General features: G+C 35.4%; 10 protein-coding genes across 10 annotated transcripts; 5 read left to right on the top strand and 5 right to left on the bottom strand.

The window, feature by feature from the left end:
- Window positions 1–774: 774 nt before the first annotated feature.
- On the top strand, window positions 775–1,887 carry NDAI0E02470 (caspase family protein; the record flags this gene model as incomplete). The annotated part of the gene is made up of 1 exon (XM_003670259.1): window positions 775–1,887. One exon carries the CDS (start codon window positions 775–777, stop codon window positions 1,885–1,887), a length of 1,113 nt encoding a protein of 370 aa, XP_003670307.1.
- Window positions 1,888–2,066: 179 nt separating this feature from the next.
- On the bottom strand, window positions 2,067–3,527 carry NDAI0E02460 (uncharacterized protein; the record flags this gene model as incomplete). The annotated part of the gene is made up of 1 exon (XM_003670258.1): window positions 2,067–3,527. The coding sequence occupies one exon, from the start codon at window positions 3,525–3,527 to the stop codon at window positions 2,067–2,069; it is 1,461 nt and encodes a 486-aa protein (XP_003670306.1).
- Window positions 3,528–4,310: 783 nt separating this feature from the next.
- Window positions 4,311–5,141, top strand: IDI1 (isopentenyl-diphosphate delta-isomerase IDI1; the record flags this gene model as incomplete). Its single annotated transcript, XM_003670257.1, has 1 exon — window positions 4,311–5,141. One exon carries the CDS (start codon window positions 4,311–4,313, stop codon window positions 5,139–5,141), a length of 831 nt encoding a protein of 276 aa, XP_003670305.1.
- Window positions 5,142–5,401: 260 nt separating this feature from the next.
- Window positions 5,402–6,526, bottom strand: MRP51 (mitochondrial 37S ribosomal protein bS1m; the record flags this gene model as incomplete). Its single annotated transcript, XM_003670256.1, has 1 exon — window positions 5,402–6,526. The coding sequence occupies one exon, from the start codon at window positions 6,524–6,526 to the stop codon at window positions 5,402–5,404; it is 1,125 nt and encodes a 374-aa protein (XP_003670304.1).
- A 531-nt stretch (window positions 6,527–7,057) lies between these two features.
- DBP1 (putative DEAD-box ATP-dependent RNA helicase DBP1) lies at window positions 7,058–9,043 on the top strand (the record flags this gene model as incomplete). Its single annotated transcript, XM_003670255.1, has 1 exon — window positions 7,058–9,043. One exon carries the CDS (start codon window positions 7,058–7,060, stop codon window positions 9,041–9,043), a length of 1,986 nt encoding a protein of 661 aa, XP_003670303.1.
- A 509-nt stretch (window positions 9,044–9,552) lies between these two features.
- Window positions 9,553–11,019, bottom strand: VPS30 (beclin 1; the record flags this gene model as incomplete). The annotated part of the gene is made up of 1 exon (XM_003670254.1): window positions 9,553–11,019. The coding sequence occupies one exon, from the start codon at window positions 11,017–11,019 to the stop codon at window positions 9,553–9,555; it is 1,467 nt and encodes a 488-aa protein (XP_003670302.1).
- A 222-nt stretch (window positions 11,020–11,241) lies between these two features.
- RRD2 (peptidylprolyl isomerase RRD2) lies at window positions 11,242–12,321 on the top strand (the record flags this gene model as incomplete). The annotated part of the gene is made up of 1 exon (XM_003670253.1): window positions 11,242–12,321. One exon carries the CDS (start codon window positions 11,242–11,244, stop codon window positions 12,319–12,321), a length of 1,080 nt encoding a protein of 359 aa, XP_003670301.1.
- A 95-nt stretch (window positions 12,322–12,416) lies between these two features.
- Window positions 12,417–13,721, bottom strand: PRP46 (mRNA splicing protein PRP46; the record flags this gene model as incomplete). Its single annotated transcript, XM_003670252.1, has 1 exon — window positions 12,417–13,721. The coding sequence occupies one exon, from the start codon at window positions 13,719–13,721 to the stop codon at window positions 12,417–12,419; it is 1,305 nt and encodes a 434-aa protein (XP_003670300.1).
- Window positions 13,722–14,036: 315 nt separating this feature from the next.
- On the top strand, window positions 14,037–16,688 carry NDAI0E02390 (non-specific serine/threonine protein kinase; the record flags this gene model as incomplete). Its single annotated transcript, XM_003670251.1, has 1 exon — window positions 14,037–16,688. One exon carries the CDS (start codon window positions 14,037–14,039, stop codon window positions 16,686–16,688), a length of 2,652 nt encoding a protein of 883 aa, XP_003670299.1.
- Window positions 16,689–16,796: 108 nt separating this feature from the next.
- NDAI0E02380 (uncharacterized protein) lies at window positions 16,797–18,401 on the bottom strand (the record flags this gene model as incomplete). The annotated part of the gene is made up of 1 exon (XM_003670250.1): window positions 16,797–18,401. One exon carries the CDS (start codon window positions 18,399–18,401, stop codon window positions 16,797–16,799), a length of 1,605 nt encoding a protein of 534 aa, XP_003670298.1.
- Between the last annotated feature and the right edge of the window lie 67 nt (window positions 18,402–18,468).

The following is an 18,468-nucleotide window of genomic DNA, read 5'->3' as shown; positions in this document are numbered from 1 at the left end:
CTGTAAAGTCTTTTCCTAGGTGAAGGGAGGGGGGTTATAATTTATATTAAGAATGATAGTTCCGTAGATTGTTCTGTAATTTTTTTATAGTATTTGTCTATATTTTTTCAAAGCAAAAATTAAAAATTAGTTTGTAGACCTTAGCGATAGATGTGTGGATCTTTTATATATCTTTTTATCAGAATGGACCCTTGTTCTTTGGAACATGAGAACCCTGTTTCAGATGTCCACAAGTTAGTACATATATAATACGTATTCTTGTTTTCGTTTTGTTTATTTTTCTATTTTTGTTTGATGTTTTCCTAATGGGGACGTTTCCTTGCCCTGTTGTATTTATTTAGGGCTAATAAACATATCCCTAATAAATAAATATTGTAAACCCTAAATACACTAAGTCTCGAAGATCTCCTTTACGTAATCGAGTAAGAGTAATAAAGTAAGATTATGCAGATCAGATGATATACATCTTGGAGATAAGTCATCACAAGGTAAACAAGATCCATCAAACTGATAGGTCCTGTTTGTTTATATATAGTAGAATGTATTCCATCCTTCTCTTACATACATAAGGGAAAAAGGAAGGAGTCCTCTTTTGTATATTCACAGTATATATGATAACACCGAGCTAAGCCTTCGAGAAAATACAGCACTATATATATGTTGTGCCAACAGCACAAGTTTAAGCCAACATCAAGTTACAAAAAAATATCTTTAAAAAAACTGAGATCTTGAGAGAACAAACTTCCATGCAGCCTTTCAAATTAATATAACATCATGTACTCAAACGGACAACAATATAATTACGCTTATGACCCAAATCAATACCAGTATCAACAACCCATGTACAATGCTCCACCGCCTCCTCCTCAACAATATTATCAGTACGAACCAGATCCAATTTACCAATCATACAGTAGTGATCCATATTATGGAACTCAAGTGGCGTACGAAGCGTACCCTCCCCCTCCACAAGAATCTTCCTACAGTTATGGGAAACGTAAGGCACTTCTAATAGGAATAAATTATTTTGGTTCCAGAAACCAATTAAGCGGATGCATCAATGATACCCAAAATATGTATAATTTCTTAGTTCAAAGATACGGATATTCACCAGATGATATCGTTAGACTTACAGATGATCAAGCAAACCCAGTTTGTGTACCGACCAGATATAACATGTTAAGAGCAATGAGTTGGCTTGTTAAAGATGTTCAACCTGGTGATCATCTGTTCTTACATTATTCAGGGCATGGTGGTCAAACACCAGATTTAGATGGAGATGAAGAAGATGGAATGGATGACGTGATTTATCCTGTGGATTTCGAAACGCAAGGGTTCATTGTCGATGACCTGATGCATGATATTATGGTTAGACCATTGATGCAAGGTGTGACATTTACTGCGTTGTTCGATTCTTGTCATTCTGGTACAGTTTTGGATTTACCATTTACATATTCTACAAAAGGTGTGATAAAGGAACCTAACATGTGGAAAAATATTGGATCAAGTGGGTTGGGAGCTGCAATGGCATACGCAACAGGTAATACATCGGATTTGTTAGGTTCTTTAAGATCTATAGGTAATACTGTAGGTGGGGGGAATAATGGTTATGATCGCCAACGTGTTATTCAAATGAAGTTTTCTCCTGCAGATATAATTATGTTATCAGGTTCGAAAGATAATCAAACATCTGCAGATACGTTTGAGGATGGACAGAATATTGGTGCTATGTCCCATGCTTTCATCAAAGTGATGTCCTACCAACCACAACAAAGTTATCTCTCTCTATTACAAAATATTAGAGCAGAACTAATGAATAAATATTCACAAAGACCACAACTATCTACATCTCACCCAATTGATATAAACGCAGCATTTAATATATAAGGATTTCTCTTTTTCATCGTCATTGAGTATTGGGCATACTACTAACGTATTATACATCATTAACGTAAAAAAGATTTTTTATACTATTCAGGAAAATTAATGAATTTTGTCTTTTATGATTTATATAGGAGTGTACCTAGTAAAATCCTGTGACCAGCAGAATATACCATAAATAATACTTAATTTGCTTTTTCCATTTGTCTTTGTAGTTTCTTTTTTTCCATCTCCCCTTTTATAGTTGCTTCTTTTTTAGCAAAATCTTGCTCTACTCTCTCTAATTCCTTTTCAACTGTCAAAATGTTCTTCTCAGTTACTTCCTTTTGTCTTTCTATATAATCTTTCCTTTTTTCTCTTAGTTGAGAAATAGTTTTTTCTAGCTCTTCTTGAGAAATTGGGATGACAATTTCAAACTCAGCTAATGTTGAGATCAAAAGTGGTTCCAAAGTAATCTTACCATCGATTTTTGTTAGGAAAGTTTTATCATGAGTTCCCTCATTTTGTTGTTGTTGCTTCTTCTTAATTTTTTTAGATTTTGAAGGCGCTGTGTTAAGGAAAGCTTCATCATCATCATATTCCACTAAAACGATATCATCATCTTTCTCAACGGGTTTAGAAACAGTTTCATTCATCATATCATTGTCAAATAAATGTCTTGTTTCTGGCTTGAAATCTTGATCTAATGCGACCAAACAACCTTCAATTGCTTTAACTTCATCCCTGAAAGCAGGAATTTTAGCTTGAATTAGACGTTCTTGAATTTTAGTTACTATAGATTCTTTAGCTTCAGCTAAATTCCTTAATCGTTTCCTTTCCTCCTTATTTAATAATTGTTCTTTCATAGCTGTCTTATACACACCTTCCTGTTTTTTAAAATTTTTAAACATTTTATTATAGTGTCTTTTCGTCTTCTGAATTTCAGCATATTTGTCTTCTCTAACTTGATGTAACTTATCTCTTTGTAAGATCACAGCTTCTTCCTTCGAATACGTCTTCTCCACTTGATTTTGCAACTCTTTCAATTTATTTTGGAGTTGTTCAACTTTAGCTGTAACTTCTCTTGGATTAAGACTAGAAAACTCTTCCTTTAAAGCGGTGACTTTCTTTTCATCTGATCCAATAGATTTAACGATAGGGACTACTGATTTAAAATCATTATAAACTTTGTTCAGAGATTTAAGTTGCTTTTCCAACACTTTCTCTTCCACCAATGTTAATTTACCTGAAGAAATGGAATCTTCAATTTCCTTAATTCTAATAGAAACACCAGCTGCAGACCCAAACCTGGATTTATTCTTACCTAATTTTGTATTAATCTCTGTGTTTTTCTTCTTAATATTTGTATCAACGATTTTTATTTGATCTTGGATTTTTTGTCTACTTCCTTTCAAGTCTAACTGTGTTTTCAAATATTTCTTATATTCTTCCTGTACTTCATTTCTCTCCTTAATAAGTTTCTTATAATTTGCTTTGGTCGATTTAATACGCTTGTTCAAAGTTGTCAATTCAGAATCATATTCTTGGACTTTAGATTGAATTTCTTCAACAAGTCTATCTCTTTCAGCAAAATTTGGTCTAATCGGCTCTTTTAATTCAGTATTGGCTGGTTTCGCTTGTACCTGCTCTTTACTTCCTGTTGTCATTTCGTTATTCGAATTTCGTTTCTTTCAACTTACCACTGCTACAGAAAAGCAAGAAAAAGACAGAAACAAAACAGATGCCAAACGCAAATGAGAAAGAGCCCATAAGGTAAAAGTGACCAACGAAGGTATTCTTATATAGGTAATTCAGCTTAAGTAATAAGTATATGTATGCCTAAAGTTTATTTTTCAGTTGACGTGGCATATTCTAAGAAATATGTGTACACCCACCTGAAGATACGTATTTATGCAGTGTTGTGCCTTCTTTCGAGATATCGCGCGGTGTCCGCGAATGCGAGGGAAATCCCCTGTTTCCCGGTCAGAGAGTGTGAGTGTCACTAATAGGAAAGAAAAAAATAATCCCAAAAGTGTGTCGTCCTATCTTTCCCCCGCGCCGTCCCGGTTCTTTTTGCAAAAATTTGAAAAATTTAAAAAATTTGGTTACCTATCTATCTACGTATAGGCGTAGATCATTAATATATTTCTTCTAAAGATTTCCCCATCGTGTAATCAAAAAAAAGAAAATTTGGAAAAGTCGTTTAGCAGCAACAACGACAGAACCAGCTTCTTAGTTCCGTTAAATTAGAGCCGGAACGTCTATTGGAGTTGTGAAAATAAAAAAGTTACTGGAGAATGCACTTTTTGACTATATAATTCAACAATATATATATATATATATATAACAGCAGAATACAGGAGCTAACGAACCAACCACCACTTCATTCTTTCCATATACCAACTGGTCGGCTATAAAAATACATCTACCACATCTATTCAGAACACCAAATGACCTATTCTCAGCTAGTTGAAAACATGTCATCTCATGACATATTGGATAAATTCCCAGACATCATACCTTTGCGAAGGAGACCAAATTCCAAATCGAGTGAGTCATCTTCCGCTCAAGATGCCATCTTTACCGGCCACGATGAGGAACAAATTAAACTAATGAATGAGAACTGTATAGTCTTAGATTGGAATGATAACGCTATTGGGTCCGCAACTAAGAAAATGTGTCATTTAATGACAAACATAAATCGAGGTCTATTACATCGTGCTTTCTCAGTCTTCCTTTTCAATTCTGAAAATAAACTATTATTGCAACAACGAGCATCAGAAAAGATCACATTCCCATGTTTATGGACAAATACATGTTGTTCTCATCCTTTATGTATCGATGATGAAATTGGCTCTAACCATCATCTTGATAAGAAAATTCAAGGTGCTATTGTTGCCGCTACAAGGAAATTAAATCATGAATTGGGTATTCCAACGGAGGAGATTGAGCGTATGGGGAAATTTCATTTCTTAAATAGAATCCATTATATGGCACCAAGTAATGAACCTTGGGGTGAGCATGAAATCGATTATATATTGTTTTATAAATTAAATTACACAGGAACGAAAGAGGACTTGACTGTAAACCCAAATGTTAATGAGGTGAGAGATTATAAATGGGTCTCTATGGATGAATTAAAGTCCATGCTTGAGGATCCTAATTTAAAATTTACTCCATGGTTTAATATCATTTGCGAAAGTTATTTATTCAAATGGTGGGCACAAATAGATGATATAGAAAAGGTGGAAAACGATACAAAAATACATAGAATGTTATGAGTATTTAAAGAGCTTAAGCTTCATTTCTCATATATACTTCTGTATATATTGGAGAATAGTTATTTATGGTTACGATTGTTTTTCTTTGTATTACCTTGTATGCTACATGAGTAGGATAACACGATCATATATATACATATACAAGTATAATAGCATTTTCTTGTTCTCCCTATGGTCTATTTACAGTAATTTTTCTTTCCATCTCTTCTTTGAATATGTATAAATTTAAATCATTCTGTTTCGATTCAATATTGCGCAGCTTATCTACCATTATCTTTGATTATCTTCAATAATTCATTCGCATATCTAGTAGAATCAGACGTATTCCTTGGTGCTTGCTTTGGATTCCTTCTAGAACCAAGTCTTATGGACTTCATCGAAAAACTTTTACTTTTAATATTCTCCACGGTTTTTTGATTGGGACTATCAATAACATTTGCCCTTATGAAAATTCTACCTTCAGAATCCAAGGTAGCATCCTTAACATCCACGGGGACCACACATTCTCTGATTGATACATTGTTGGAGACTCTTAACTTGTTTTCTATTCTTTGACTATTAACAGTAGTGATAAACCCACCGACTGCTAAAGTGTATCTTTCATTACTTAACGAATTTAGACATCTTCCAGCAAAAATATTTTTCTCAACAATACCATTAGGTGAATTCTTTAATCTACCACGTAAACTATAAGTTAACCCACCAGATCCAACAATCTTTCTTGGGATGTTGTTTAATTGAGACGATGAACTCTTATTAGACGCCAATTTTTCTTGTAGAAATTCCAATGCATCATTTTTCATATCTTTTGGCGAGAATTTCTTACCAAGGAAAACCTCTGGATTCCTTTCCAATAACCATTTTTTAAATTCATTCCTATATTTTTTCAAATATTGGAATGCCACCACAACATCATTCAATTTCAATTTTTTGGTTGTCTCATGCCCTGCTGCCTTAGATTTTGCATCTATATTCAACATGGAAGATAAAGGATTTGAGATATCTGCCTCCATAGCAGCAGAGTTATTTGTATCAAACAAAGGATTAATTTTCCCGGTATTGAAATTAATATTAATGCCCATCTCATTGAATCTTCTTCTAATCCATTGAGTATCACCACGAGGTTCAAAAGAAGTCAATCTTTCTAATGTATCCATTTCATTAAAGATTAAATATCTGGATTTGATCTTTGATGGTATGGATGCCTTAAGACCCCAATCTTGTCTATATAACGAGGATGGTTTCGTTTCGATGATTTGATGCGTCGGGTAATATTTATGACTTGTAGTTGGATTCAACGGTCTTGAATTCTGTGGGACATGAGAAAGTTTCGTTGTTCTTATTAGATTTGAAATCCTTGAATATGGTGCAGGAGATATACTCATCTTGTCTTCGCCTCTCTCAAAATATGCACTTTAATCAAGCAAAGAATAAATACTCCAACAAAATAATAGCTATTTTAGGTTTCACACCAAGCTTATCTGATCTTGTTGAATCATATAGTTCGTATTGTTTCTTCAACCCTTCTACTGTTATTCATGTTCATGTTCTTGTTTCTATATTTCCGGAAGTTTGCCCTAGAGAAACCCTGTTTATCTAGCCCTAACACCGGAGCTACCCCGGACAGCTTAGGGCAAATAAGGGGCGGAATTCTTTTCGTTTTCATCGATCTACTTTATTGCTGCCCCACCTATGAGCTATATAAAGAGAAGGGAAACAACAACAATCTGAGATATGCCATCTTACATTGTTTCTCTCTGTTTTTTGCCACCTTCCCTTTGTTTATTATTTTTATTCCTCATTTCTTTTTCATTAACAAAATTAATAACATACAGAAAAGTCGATAGAAATAGTATACAATAGAATAGAATACTGTTCATACTATACAAAACGTCCATTCTTTTACTATAAAAAAAATGACTGACTTAACTGAACAAGTTCATGATTTCAATATCCAAGGAGAAAATGCAACATCTGCTAATTCTTCTCAACATTCTTATGTCCCGCCTCATATGAGAGGCAAGAGTAGCGGTGGGAAGATGAGGCCTTCTAATGGTTCCAACGGAAGTAATAATTACGGCAGAAGAGCTCCATTAGGTGAATCTTACGGCGGCTACAGGGATGGTGGTGGTCCTCCTTCTTCAAGAAGGGGCGGCAGTTACTTCCGTGGTGGGTCTTCATCAGGAAGTTTTAGGGGAGGTGGGGGAGGCCGTGGAGGCGGTTTTTTTGACAGAGATAGCTCGTTTATGAGCAGAGATAGAGGGTTTGGTACTGGTGGTGGATTAGGTAGAGGTACTGGTGGGAGATGGGTAGATGGGAAACAAATCCCTGGCCAAAAAAATGAAAGATTAGAAAAGGAATTGTTTGGTGTCGCTGATGATCCACACGTTCTTTCATCTGGTATTAATTTCGATCATTATGATGATATACCCGTGGAAGCTTCTGGGACCAAAGTTCCAGATCCTATTGATAAATTTACTGCCCCTCAATTAGATGATTTATTGTTAGAAAATATTAACTTGGCCAGATTTTCAAAACCAACTCCTGTACAAAAATATTCTATTCCTATTATTGCTAATGGTAGAGATTTAATGGCATGCGCCCAAACTGGGTCTGGTAAGACTGGTGGGTTCTTATTCCCCGTCCTTTCAGAAGCTTTCAAATCCGGTCCTTCCCCAACTCCTGAACAAGGTAGAAACTTTTACTCCAAGAAAGGTTATCCCACTTCTTTGATTTTGGCTCCAACTAGAGAGTTGGCAACTCAAATTTTCGAAGAGGCAAAGAAATTTACTTATAGATCTTGGGTGAAACCATGCGTTGTATACGGTGGTGCCCCTATTGGGAATCAAATGAGAGAAATCGATCACGGTTGTGATTTACTTGTTGCTACTCCTGGTCGCTTAAGTGATTTATTGGAACGTGGTAAGATTTCATTACAAAATATTAAATATTTAGTATTAGATGAAGCTGATAGAATGTTAGATATGGGGTTCGAACCGCAAATTAGACATATCGTGGAAGGCGTTGATATGCCACAAGTTGGAGAAAGGCAAACTTTAATGTTTTCTGCCACATTCCCAATCGATATCCAACAATTAGCTCGTGATTTCTTAAATGATTATGTCTTCTTATCTGTGGGTAGAGTTGGTTCCACTTCGGATAATATTACTCAAAAAATCCTGTATGTCGAGGATCAAGATAAATACTCTGCCCTGCTAGATTTATTATCCGCAACCAGTGATGGCTTAACTTTAATTTTCGTCGAAACAAAGAGAATGGCAGATCAATTAACTGACTTCTTGATCATGCAAAATTTTAGAGCTACTGCCATTCATGGTGATCGTACACAAGCTGAACGTGAACGTGCATTATCTGCATTTAAAGCTGGTACTGCAAATCTTTTAGTTGCCACTGCTGTTGCTGCAAGAGGGTTGGATATCCCCAATGTGACTCATGTTATTAATTTTGATTTACCAAGTGATATTGATGATTATGTCCATAGAATCGGTAGAACCGGTCGTGCTGGTAACACAGGTGTTGCCACGTCATTCTTTAATGCAGGTAATCAAAATATTGTTAGAGGCATGATTGAGATCTTGACAGAGGCAAACCAAGAAGTTCCAGATTTCTTAAAGGAATTGTCAAGAGATTCAGGAAGAAGTAGAAGTACAAGAGGCGGTGGCGGTGGCGGTGGTTATTCCAACCGGGGCCATGGTTCAAGAGATTATCGTAAACATGGTAATGGATCATTTGGAAGTTCCAACGTTGGTAGTGGAAGAAGTAATGGCTCATGGGGCTCTGGCGGCGGCGGTGGTGGTTTTAGAGGTGGTTATGATTCAAATTCATGGGGTAACAATAGTGCTGATAGTGGTAGATCATCAGGTAATTCCTCCTGGTGGTAATCATTTAATTGATACCCAATTTATAAGATACGAAAAAATCAAAATATCGAAAAAAACAACCCACATATAGTATGCGTCCTCATTTCTGTTCATGTATTGTTCTTATTTATGTTCCCTTATTATTTTTGCACTAGGTTGTTGGATAAAGTCCAATCAAATCAACTGTGGTTATAGAGTGATTTAATACAGCAAAGTTATCAAAGAAATCGACATTCCTGTTGAATTTCTAAATAAAAAAAATTGGAGATAGATGAAAAATATAGAAGTGGATCGACGATTCAGATACAAAATTTTGCATAGAGATTTGTTTTTTTATTATCTCCTAGTTCATTTCTACATATAATATATTCTTAAACTATTTTATAAGCATAGTCGATTGCATTTAATTCTAAAAAAAATTATATCAACTACTTTCTTCTCTTCTTTCATTTTAGATATATATACAATACACAGTAGTCTCTAGTTAGTAATGCAACATAGTCGATGTAGATCTCGACCTTATTGGGTGTTCAGGAGGCAAGCTTACTGGAGGAGAATGCTAGTAACCATTTCACGTTAGTCAAAAAGAATTTCATTGCAGTGGTCCATGGTAAGTTCGGTTCTGCACCATAAAGTTTAACAGAGATAGCATTTATTTTATCTTTATGCATGATGTACGGTAGTTCTACAGTTTCATTTACGGCAGAGCTTGGGGCCACTAAGGAACTTTCGTCATTGGTAGTGTCGGTAGGTGAGTTAGGTAGACGATCTGCCATTTGTTGAACGATATCTAACAAACATTCTAGTGCTTTATCAAAATCAGTCTCTTTCCGGAATAATCTTCCTATCTTAAAATTTTCTTCATGGAAGGCTTCATAGCTTATCCAATCCTGTGATTCTGTACTCAGCTTCATTATTTTGGAATAAGATCCCATGGGCCTTAATCTATAACCTTTCAATTTGAAATTCAATCTATTTCCGATAGTGGCAAGTAAAAGTATTATTTGACCAATACCTGCGTTTCTTTCTCTCCATGGAACTTTACACTCTTCAAATCCACCAATTCTCAAACCATTAATGGTACCAAATGGCCCGTTATGATCTATCTTAAAAGTTTCATTATAGATATTTATTTTCCTCAATTCATCCAAATCCGTCAAAGCAGAATCGTATTGATTTTGTAAAGATTGAACTTCTTGAATGAATTGCAATTGTTCTAAATGCGTTTTATTAACTTCTGCCATTTCGTTTAAATCCTTCATTCCTTTCTGTTCAAGCTCATCTTTCAAATCTTCAATTTGTCTATCCAATTCCTCATCTTCTTTTTCTAACTTTAATAGTTCCTCAAATAATGAATTCCTAGTAGATTTTAGATCTTCAATTGAAATTAAACTATCGGTAGAAGCTGATTTCTTATCACTGCTATTCTCAGGTTCAGTCGTCACTTTCATTTCCAACTTATTCAAGAAAGCTGTATAGGTCTCTCGCTCTTTAATAGCTTCATCATATTGATTCTTCAAATCCTGTATCATGGAATTACAACAATCTTGACAAACGGGATAATCAATCTTTGTCTTCGAAGACAATATATTGAAAATATTTGATAATGCATTAATTTGGGATGATAATGTTTTCCCATTCCCTGAAGGAATACTTTCATTATCCCCTTCTTCTTCTTCAACATCTTGCCTTTCTCGTTCTTCCTTTCCCAGTTGTGATTTTTTCAGATAAACATAAGAATCTAGGGTCGTACCAGCTTTCAATGCAGGTGGTAAATCATTGATATTTTTAATGGATTGTAACTTTTGTAATCTATCCTTAGGTATTTTAAAGATAGGTTGTGAAGCTAACTGCTGCTGGTCCATAGGGACAGAATCAATTAGTGAACTTTTTTGGTTTAAACTTAGATCAAGTAATGAATCGTCGAATTGTAATGGTAGGTGACATTGTTGGCATTTTAAACTTTGTTCATCCTTGGCTAGTTTACTGCTACTCATTCTTGATCATCCTTCTCATTATCAATCCTTCCTTCGCCTCGTTTGCTTTAGTAGAATTGAACAATCGTTGTAGTTGGTGGTTTTTTCAAGTTAAGTGTCAAAATTCTGTTTGAGTATAAAGACAGGACTCCCTTTGAAAAATTAACACTACTGATCATCATGGATTAGGAACAAGAACATACCAAATACAAACAAGAAGTGACAGGAAGGAACGACGGTATAATGTTGCCTGAAAAGAGATTATTAACAGAAGATGATATGAAATTATGGGAGGCAAGTTCTACTAAGAAAGAACTTCTTGATTTTATATCAACATTAGCAGAAGCTGTAAAGGGGTGCGAGAATTCTCAAATCAGTGAACCTATATCTCCTGCTATCAATACACTGGAACAAATATTAGTCTCTATTGATAAAATTATTGACAAGCATCCTGTCTTGGAAGATAAAGAAATATCCAGGTTTGGTAAAAAAGAATTTAGAGGTTTTTATGATGAAATAAATGAAGTGTCTGAGAAGTTAATCCATGAGAATTTCCCTTCTCTCACACATGAACAACTGGAACAACTGACAATATATTTAGATGAATCATGGGGGAATAAGCAAAGAATTGATTACGGTTCAGGTCATGAATTGAATTTTATGTGTTTCCTTTTTGGCCTGTATAAATACGATGTTCTAAAATTAGATATAGATGCTAGGAATATGGTCTTGATAATTTTCATTAAATATCTGGATATAATGAGAAGCCTGGAAACAAAATACTGGCTTGAACCTGCAGGCTCTCATGGGGTATGGGGGTTAGATGATTATCATTTCTTACCCTTCTTATTTGGCGCATACCAATTGGCGACGCATAAACATTTAAAACCATTATCCATTCATAATGAGGAGTTGGTCGAAATGTTTGCAAAAAAATACTTATATTTTGGTTGTATCGCATTCATAAACTCTGTAAAAACAACGGCATCGTTAAGGTGGCATTCCCCTATGTTAGACGATATTAGCGGTGTTAAGAGATGGTCTAAAGTGGCAGAAGGAATGGTGAAAATGTATAATGCTGAAGTCCTAAGCAAATTGCCAATTATGCAACATTTTTACTTTAGTGAATTCTTAAAATGCCCTGAAGGTGTCTCACCACCAGGTGAGAAAGGGCATATACATGATGGAAAGGAAGATGACGAGTGTTTGGCCGAGGGACATACCCATAGCACATGGGGTGATTGTTGTGGTATCAAATTACCGAGTGCAATAGCTGCTACAGAAATTAATAAGAAGAAACACCGACCCCTTCCTTTTGACTGAATAACTACAAATTGTAGTTTTATACATTATATAGATCTATAGAAACAATTTGCAAATAAATGAAATAATTTTGATATATTTTTTAAAAGTTCCACCTAAAATCGTTGAGAAGACAATTTGGGGTTCCAAGGCAAGCCAGGATTAGTTTCTGGAGTTGCGATGTCGTCTTGATGCCATATCTTAATACTCTTATCAGTTTCACCGGTTATCAACCTTAGACCGGTTTGATCAAACGTGCTACAAAGAATACCACGCTCACTTCCCAATGACCCGGGTATTTCCTTAGTAGCCAATGTTTGATACTTATGACCAGATTTATAATCATAAAACGATAACGTACCATTATCTCCTCCAGCACACAACACATTATCTTGATTGACACTCAAAGAATTTATGATGCCTGACTTTTCGGAATTGAAATTTGTTAACAATGCACCCTCTGGTAATCTCCATGATCTGATATCATCTGTAGAGGCCGATACCATTGAAAATTCTCTGGGATGGAAACTCATATCTCTTACTGATTTCTTATGATGGGTTAGCACCTTTCGTGATTTGCCTGCTATAATATCCCATAGTCTTATTGTTGCATCGGTAGAACAACTAACTATTTGAGGATCCACCGGTAAACAATGCACTTTATTGATTGGACTTTTATGTCCAATAAGAGTCATTACAGATACTCGTGCTCTTATATCCCACAGTCTTACAACGCTATCTCTACCTGCAGTAGCTATTAAATCCAAAGTTGGGTGTATATCCACTGAATGCACTCCCGACAAATGTCCATGATAGTCTCTTATAGCAGTATTCTTCTCCAAATCCCAACATTTCACAAGCTTATCTTCACTTGCAGAGAACATATATGGATGTCTTTCTGAAATTGCGATATCTCTCACAGTCATTGCATGGCCTGCTAAAGTGAGTTTTAAATGGCCCTTAGCTAGATCCCAAATTTTAATCGTTGCATCATTACTTCCTGTAACAAACCATTCATTATCTATTGGATCCACCGCTACGCATCTCACCCATCCCAAATGACCATTTATAACACGCTTCAATTTCCATGGAGCATGCCATTCCGGTCGTTGAGATATATACTGTTGATGCCTTCCCAATATTGAATCCTCCATTGAGTTTCCAAACGTCTTCTCCAGAGTAGCATTTATTTTAGTACTACTGCTATCAACCTTGGCCAGATCCTGTGAAGTAGTATCGTTACCTTCTGATATTTGTAGTCTATACCTCTGTAGAACTGGATCTTGTGAGTCGACTTTTTCTTTAAGATGTTGTGGTAATCTTTCCATGTAGGAGAATTGATTTCTCCATCGCAGGCTCGAATAATAATCATTTATCCTTTGTATTGGTATCGGCGTCTCATAGTTGCCATAGTTATCCATTACTACTTCCTTACTAATCTCCTTTCTCTTCGTTTTCCCTCCTTATCGCTTTGCAATTTTGTTCCTTCACTGTCTTTTCATTATCATGAGGTTCAAGAAATATTTCCATTGATATTATAGAAATATATATATATATATATATATGAGAAATATAATATAGGAACTAAACTTATGGAAAGAACATTGATAGTAGAAAAGATTATACTCACAAGAGATATAGAACCAAGATTTCCATTTCCATTACATTAATAAACAGCATACTCCATTCTACATTGTGAAGTTTGAACATATTCTTGATAGAAATAACTAATTATAATGAATAATGTTACACAGCTAGAGCAAAATAACATCAAATCGATAATTGGAGCTTCCTATAATAGACTTTACGGACAATTCACATCTCCTGACTTGAAAGAAGTAGGTAATTATAAGATATTGGATCAAATTGGTGAGGGATCCTTCGGGAAAGTGTATCTGGCTTCTCATAGATTAACCCATTGTAAAGTTGTGTTAAAGACAAGTAATAAAAGCGACCCCAATATTGTAAGAGAGGTGTTTTATCATAGACAGTTCGACTACCCGTATATCACACAATTATATGAGGTAATTGTCACAGAATCTAAAGTATGGATGGCTCAAGAATATTGTCCGGGGAAAGATCTATACGACCATGTCTTATCCTTACAGAGAGTTCCTTCTAGTGCATGCATAGAATTATTTACTCAGATAGTTGGTGCAGTATACTATGCACACTCTTTGAATTGTGTCCATAGAGATTTAAAATTAGAAAATATCTTATTAGATAAGAATGGTAATGCTAAACTTACTGATTTTGGATTCACAAGAGAATGTATGACAAAGACTTCATTAGAAACGATATGTGGGACAACTGTCTATATGGCACCTGAATTGATTAAAAGAGAAAGCTACGATGGTTTTAAGATAGATATCTGGTCCTTAGGTGTGATACTTTATACAATGCTAAATGGTTCCATGCCATTCGATGAAGATGACGAAACTAAAACAGAATGGAAGATCATGAATGAAATGCCTGTATTCAATGACACTATCCTTTCGGAAGACGCAAAAGATCTACTCATCAAATTACTTTCGAAAGACCCTAATGAGAGACCTTCAATGCAGGAGATTTTACACCATCCATTCCTACAACCATATGGTAGTCTACTCTTGGAGAAAACTGATAGATTGTTAAGGAAACAACGCAATGGTACGATTCATTTCCATTCAAAGCTGGAGAGGAAACTACTTAAGAATTTAAAAAGAACTGGGTTTGATACGCAGGCAATGAAAGTTTCTGTTCAGAAAAGAAAGTCCGATTTGCTGTCAGCCACATGGACTTTATTGTTGCAACGAGAGAAGAGACACGAAAAGGTCAACCAACCCAAAAGGAGCCGATCGTTACTGTCTGTCAGAAAGGTATTTGAATCCAGTTCCCCTAATATTGGTCAAGATCTTCTAAAGGAAACTGATGATTTAAGGGAATTGAAACTAGTGAAGTCGATAAGTAGAAGGATCAGCAAACGAATAGATCCAAGTTTACCTAGCGGGAAGAAGTCATTTACATCTCTCGATGATCAAGAACAGAAAGAGAATACAGCTTCCAAACCGTTGTCAAGAATTGATTCATCTGTGAGCAAAGAAACTACGCCTGGAAAAAACAACATCTTCAAAAAGATGTCAAAGTTTTTCAAACAAAAAAAATATTTGAACAATTCCACTCCTGATTCGAATACATTAACTTCAAACTATGGTGATACTCGTAGCCCGTCCACCTCTATCTCGAATTCTTATCGTAGGAAAAATAGCGAATCACCCGTTAAGGACATTACTTCTGTAAAAACAAGTGAAACAACGATAAAGAAAAACTCACCAATAAACTCGAAGACTTCCCCATCGAAGTCTCTCAAAAATGCCAAGGCACAAACTGATGATTCAGCACGTCACAAAATGCAAGGTACGAAACTGAAAGAATCGATAACAATCGCAGAGCCAAATTTGAAAAAATTAAAATCGATAGTGTCAAGCGATTTTTCTCGTAGTTCACTTGCAAATTATGATAGTGAGTCGGTCGACAATTCCTACTTTCTTCCTAATGAAGATAAAAGAGCAGGCCGTTCAGGCTCAGGCAGAGCAAGACCTCTATCATTTGTTTCACAGATATCGAACGACACTTATAATTCAGAATACTCTACTGACGGGAATACCTCATCGATTAAATTTGAAGATCCAATGAAAGGTACTAATGATACTTCAGGAACCTTACAACAATCTCCCAAACTAGGAGACAACATAATCACAGGTTATCATAGAAAATTTATACGGAGAGATTTGAGTGTGATTTCTGGTGCATCGAGTACATCCGAAAGAAGTTCTAGAACCGATTCTTTTTATGATATTACAACTACGACGCTACCAATCACTAAGAATGTTAGGATGATTAAAAGTGGTTCCTTAAAAGAATCTGTTCTTCCGAGATTTGGTAGCCAGCGTTCATGGACAGGTAAAAGAAGCTATATTGGTAGCAGACACGGCGGAACTTTAGGAAGAAGGAATTCGAAACGGTATTTTTTGGCTAGTCCACCCAATGAAACGGATAATGTTATTCAGGAGGAGTCTTCCTCCGAAGAGAGCGTACCTATCAGTCGTAATAATGGCTTGTCGTTGACAAATAGACTAAACAGCAACCCTCAACAGATTCGAGACAATACGCTTGATTCAGACGATGAGAATATAGGACCCCATTCAGATAGTGAAGCAGTGAACTCAAACATACGGTCAGCAATGGGCCGTAGTAACATATTTTCCGCTGGTACCGAACGGTCAACAAGTGGTGAAATCATTTGGTCTCCCCACAATGATGATTCGAAATCAGTCATTTCTGAAGGTACTGATCATTGTGAGGTAGATAACGCTGATAATGAAGACAATATACTTTCTGACAATTAGAAAACAATTACATAAGTACTTTAAGACTAATTATATACCAACTTTATAGACTAAAGATTTTAAGTACAAATTGATGGGTTCGAACAATTTCAATGATATATAATAAATTTACGTCTCATTTTTATGTCCATTCTGTTCACTCAAGTTTCTTAACATAGTTTGGAAAGGCCCACTTGGGGCACCATCTACCGATAATGAATCAAATAAATTAGTGAAAGCATCTATGGCACCTTCTTGCGAGTCGGTATCTAATTCGGCCACCAATTCTCGCAGTTCACTTTCTCCATCATCTTCAACATCTAAGTTAGTTTTCTTTTGTAAATCTCCAACGGTTTGTTCCTTTTTGCTATCTTGCTTACGGAAGGTTTCGATTTCTTCTTCCTTCAATTTTAGAGCTTCCTTCAAGAAAAACTCGAAAAAATCATCTTCATCTATACTTATATTTTCATCTTCGAAATATTTCTTCGCCTGATCATTTCCCTCCCTTTCATCGCTAAATTCATCTTCGCTATCGACATTGCTTAGCTTGTTCTCTTTCAAGGATGAATCATTAAATTCTTTATCCATATCACTTTTAAAGAAATTTCCCAGCTTATCCATCAATTCTTCAGTTGGTTCCACGTCGCTTTGTGGTTTGAAAGGTTCCTCTAAAGCGATAGTCTCAAATTTATAGTCTTTCAACAGATTACTTTCTTTCCACTTTACGGTTGCTGATGATACTTCATTGATCTTTAACTCGGAATTATCTATTAATGATTTAAACACTTGGTGAAGGATTCTGCCGCAGTACATCGGTATCTTCAGAGGATCGTCCTTTAATTTATGAATATCTAAGTATAAAGATAATAAATTCGCATGGTTTTTCGGTATTAAAAATTCAGTAGGTTGGTTTTTATCTTGATCTGAAACATTTTCTTTTTTGATTATATCTTGAACATTAGTGATTTCATCCTTTATCAAGGATTTAACTAAATAACTAATAATTTGTGAATTGTCCTTTAAAATAGTCAAAAAGTCTTGGTCTTCAATTACAAGCATAAGTTTGCCTAGTTCTGCAAAAGTAGCGTTTGGATGAGGGTTTATTATTTTGTCCCTAATGCATTGGCTCAGTTTGTCAATTTCGATACATTTGAAAGGGGCTTTTGTGAGAAACTCCAAAGCTTCATTTGGTTTAAGACCGCGACCTTCATAAAAGTAGGTAGGAATCATTACAAATTTCCCCTCATAAATCCAAAATCGATTATTAGCTACCGGGTATTCATATTCTTCGGGTATACATTCGTTGAATTCTGCCAAGATATTGTCTCCATCCGTAGCAGATATTTTGATGAACAGTTGTGATCCCAGTTGTAAAGATACCTCCTGCAACATTGCCACCACAAGTGATTCTTCATTCTGTATATTATCTTCTTCACATAGTTGTCCAAATATATACGGTAATCCATCATTCATATATTTTAGTTCCATGGATATGCCATTATATTCTGACCAGGGGTACAAGGTGTTCCATTCTTGAATATTTGCTTGAACTTGTTGTAAGATGCCCTCAACTTTCGCGAAAGTTTCTTTGGCAAATCGATCTAAGTAGAAGATTCCAAATACCAGGTATACTTTAGTAGGGGCATCAAACACATTTATGTCTTTTTCTCCATCATCATATTGCCATAACCATTCATGATCGATAGGAGTAGTAGGTTTCACTATTTTTAGCATCCCCAGTTGACCTTTTTCCTCACTGAACCTTTAGGATAGTTGTATTATTTGATGAATGCTTTTTTAT

The sequence above is a fragment of the Naumovozyma dairenensis genome, chromosome 5, assembly GCF_000227115.2.
Source record: "Naumovozyma dairenensis CBS 421 chromosome 5, complete genome".
Classification (NCBI taxonomy): Eukaryota; Fungi; Ascomycota; class Saccharomycetes; order Saccharomycetales; family Saccharomycetaceae; genus Naumovozyma; species Naumovozyma dairenensis.
Note: the sequence above shows the minus strand (reverse complement) of the source record. Positions and strands in the feature narration are given on the sequence as shown.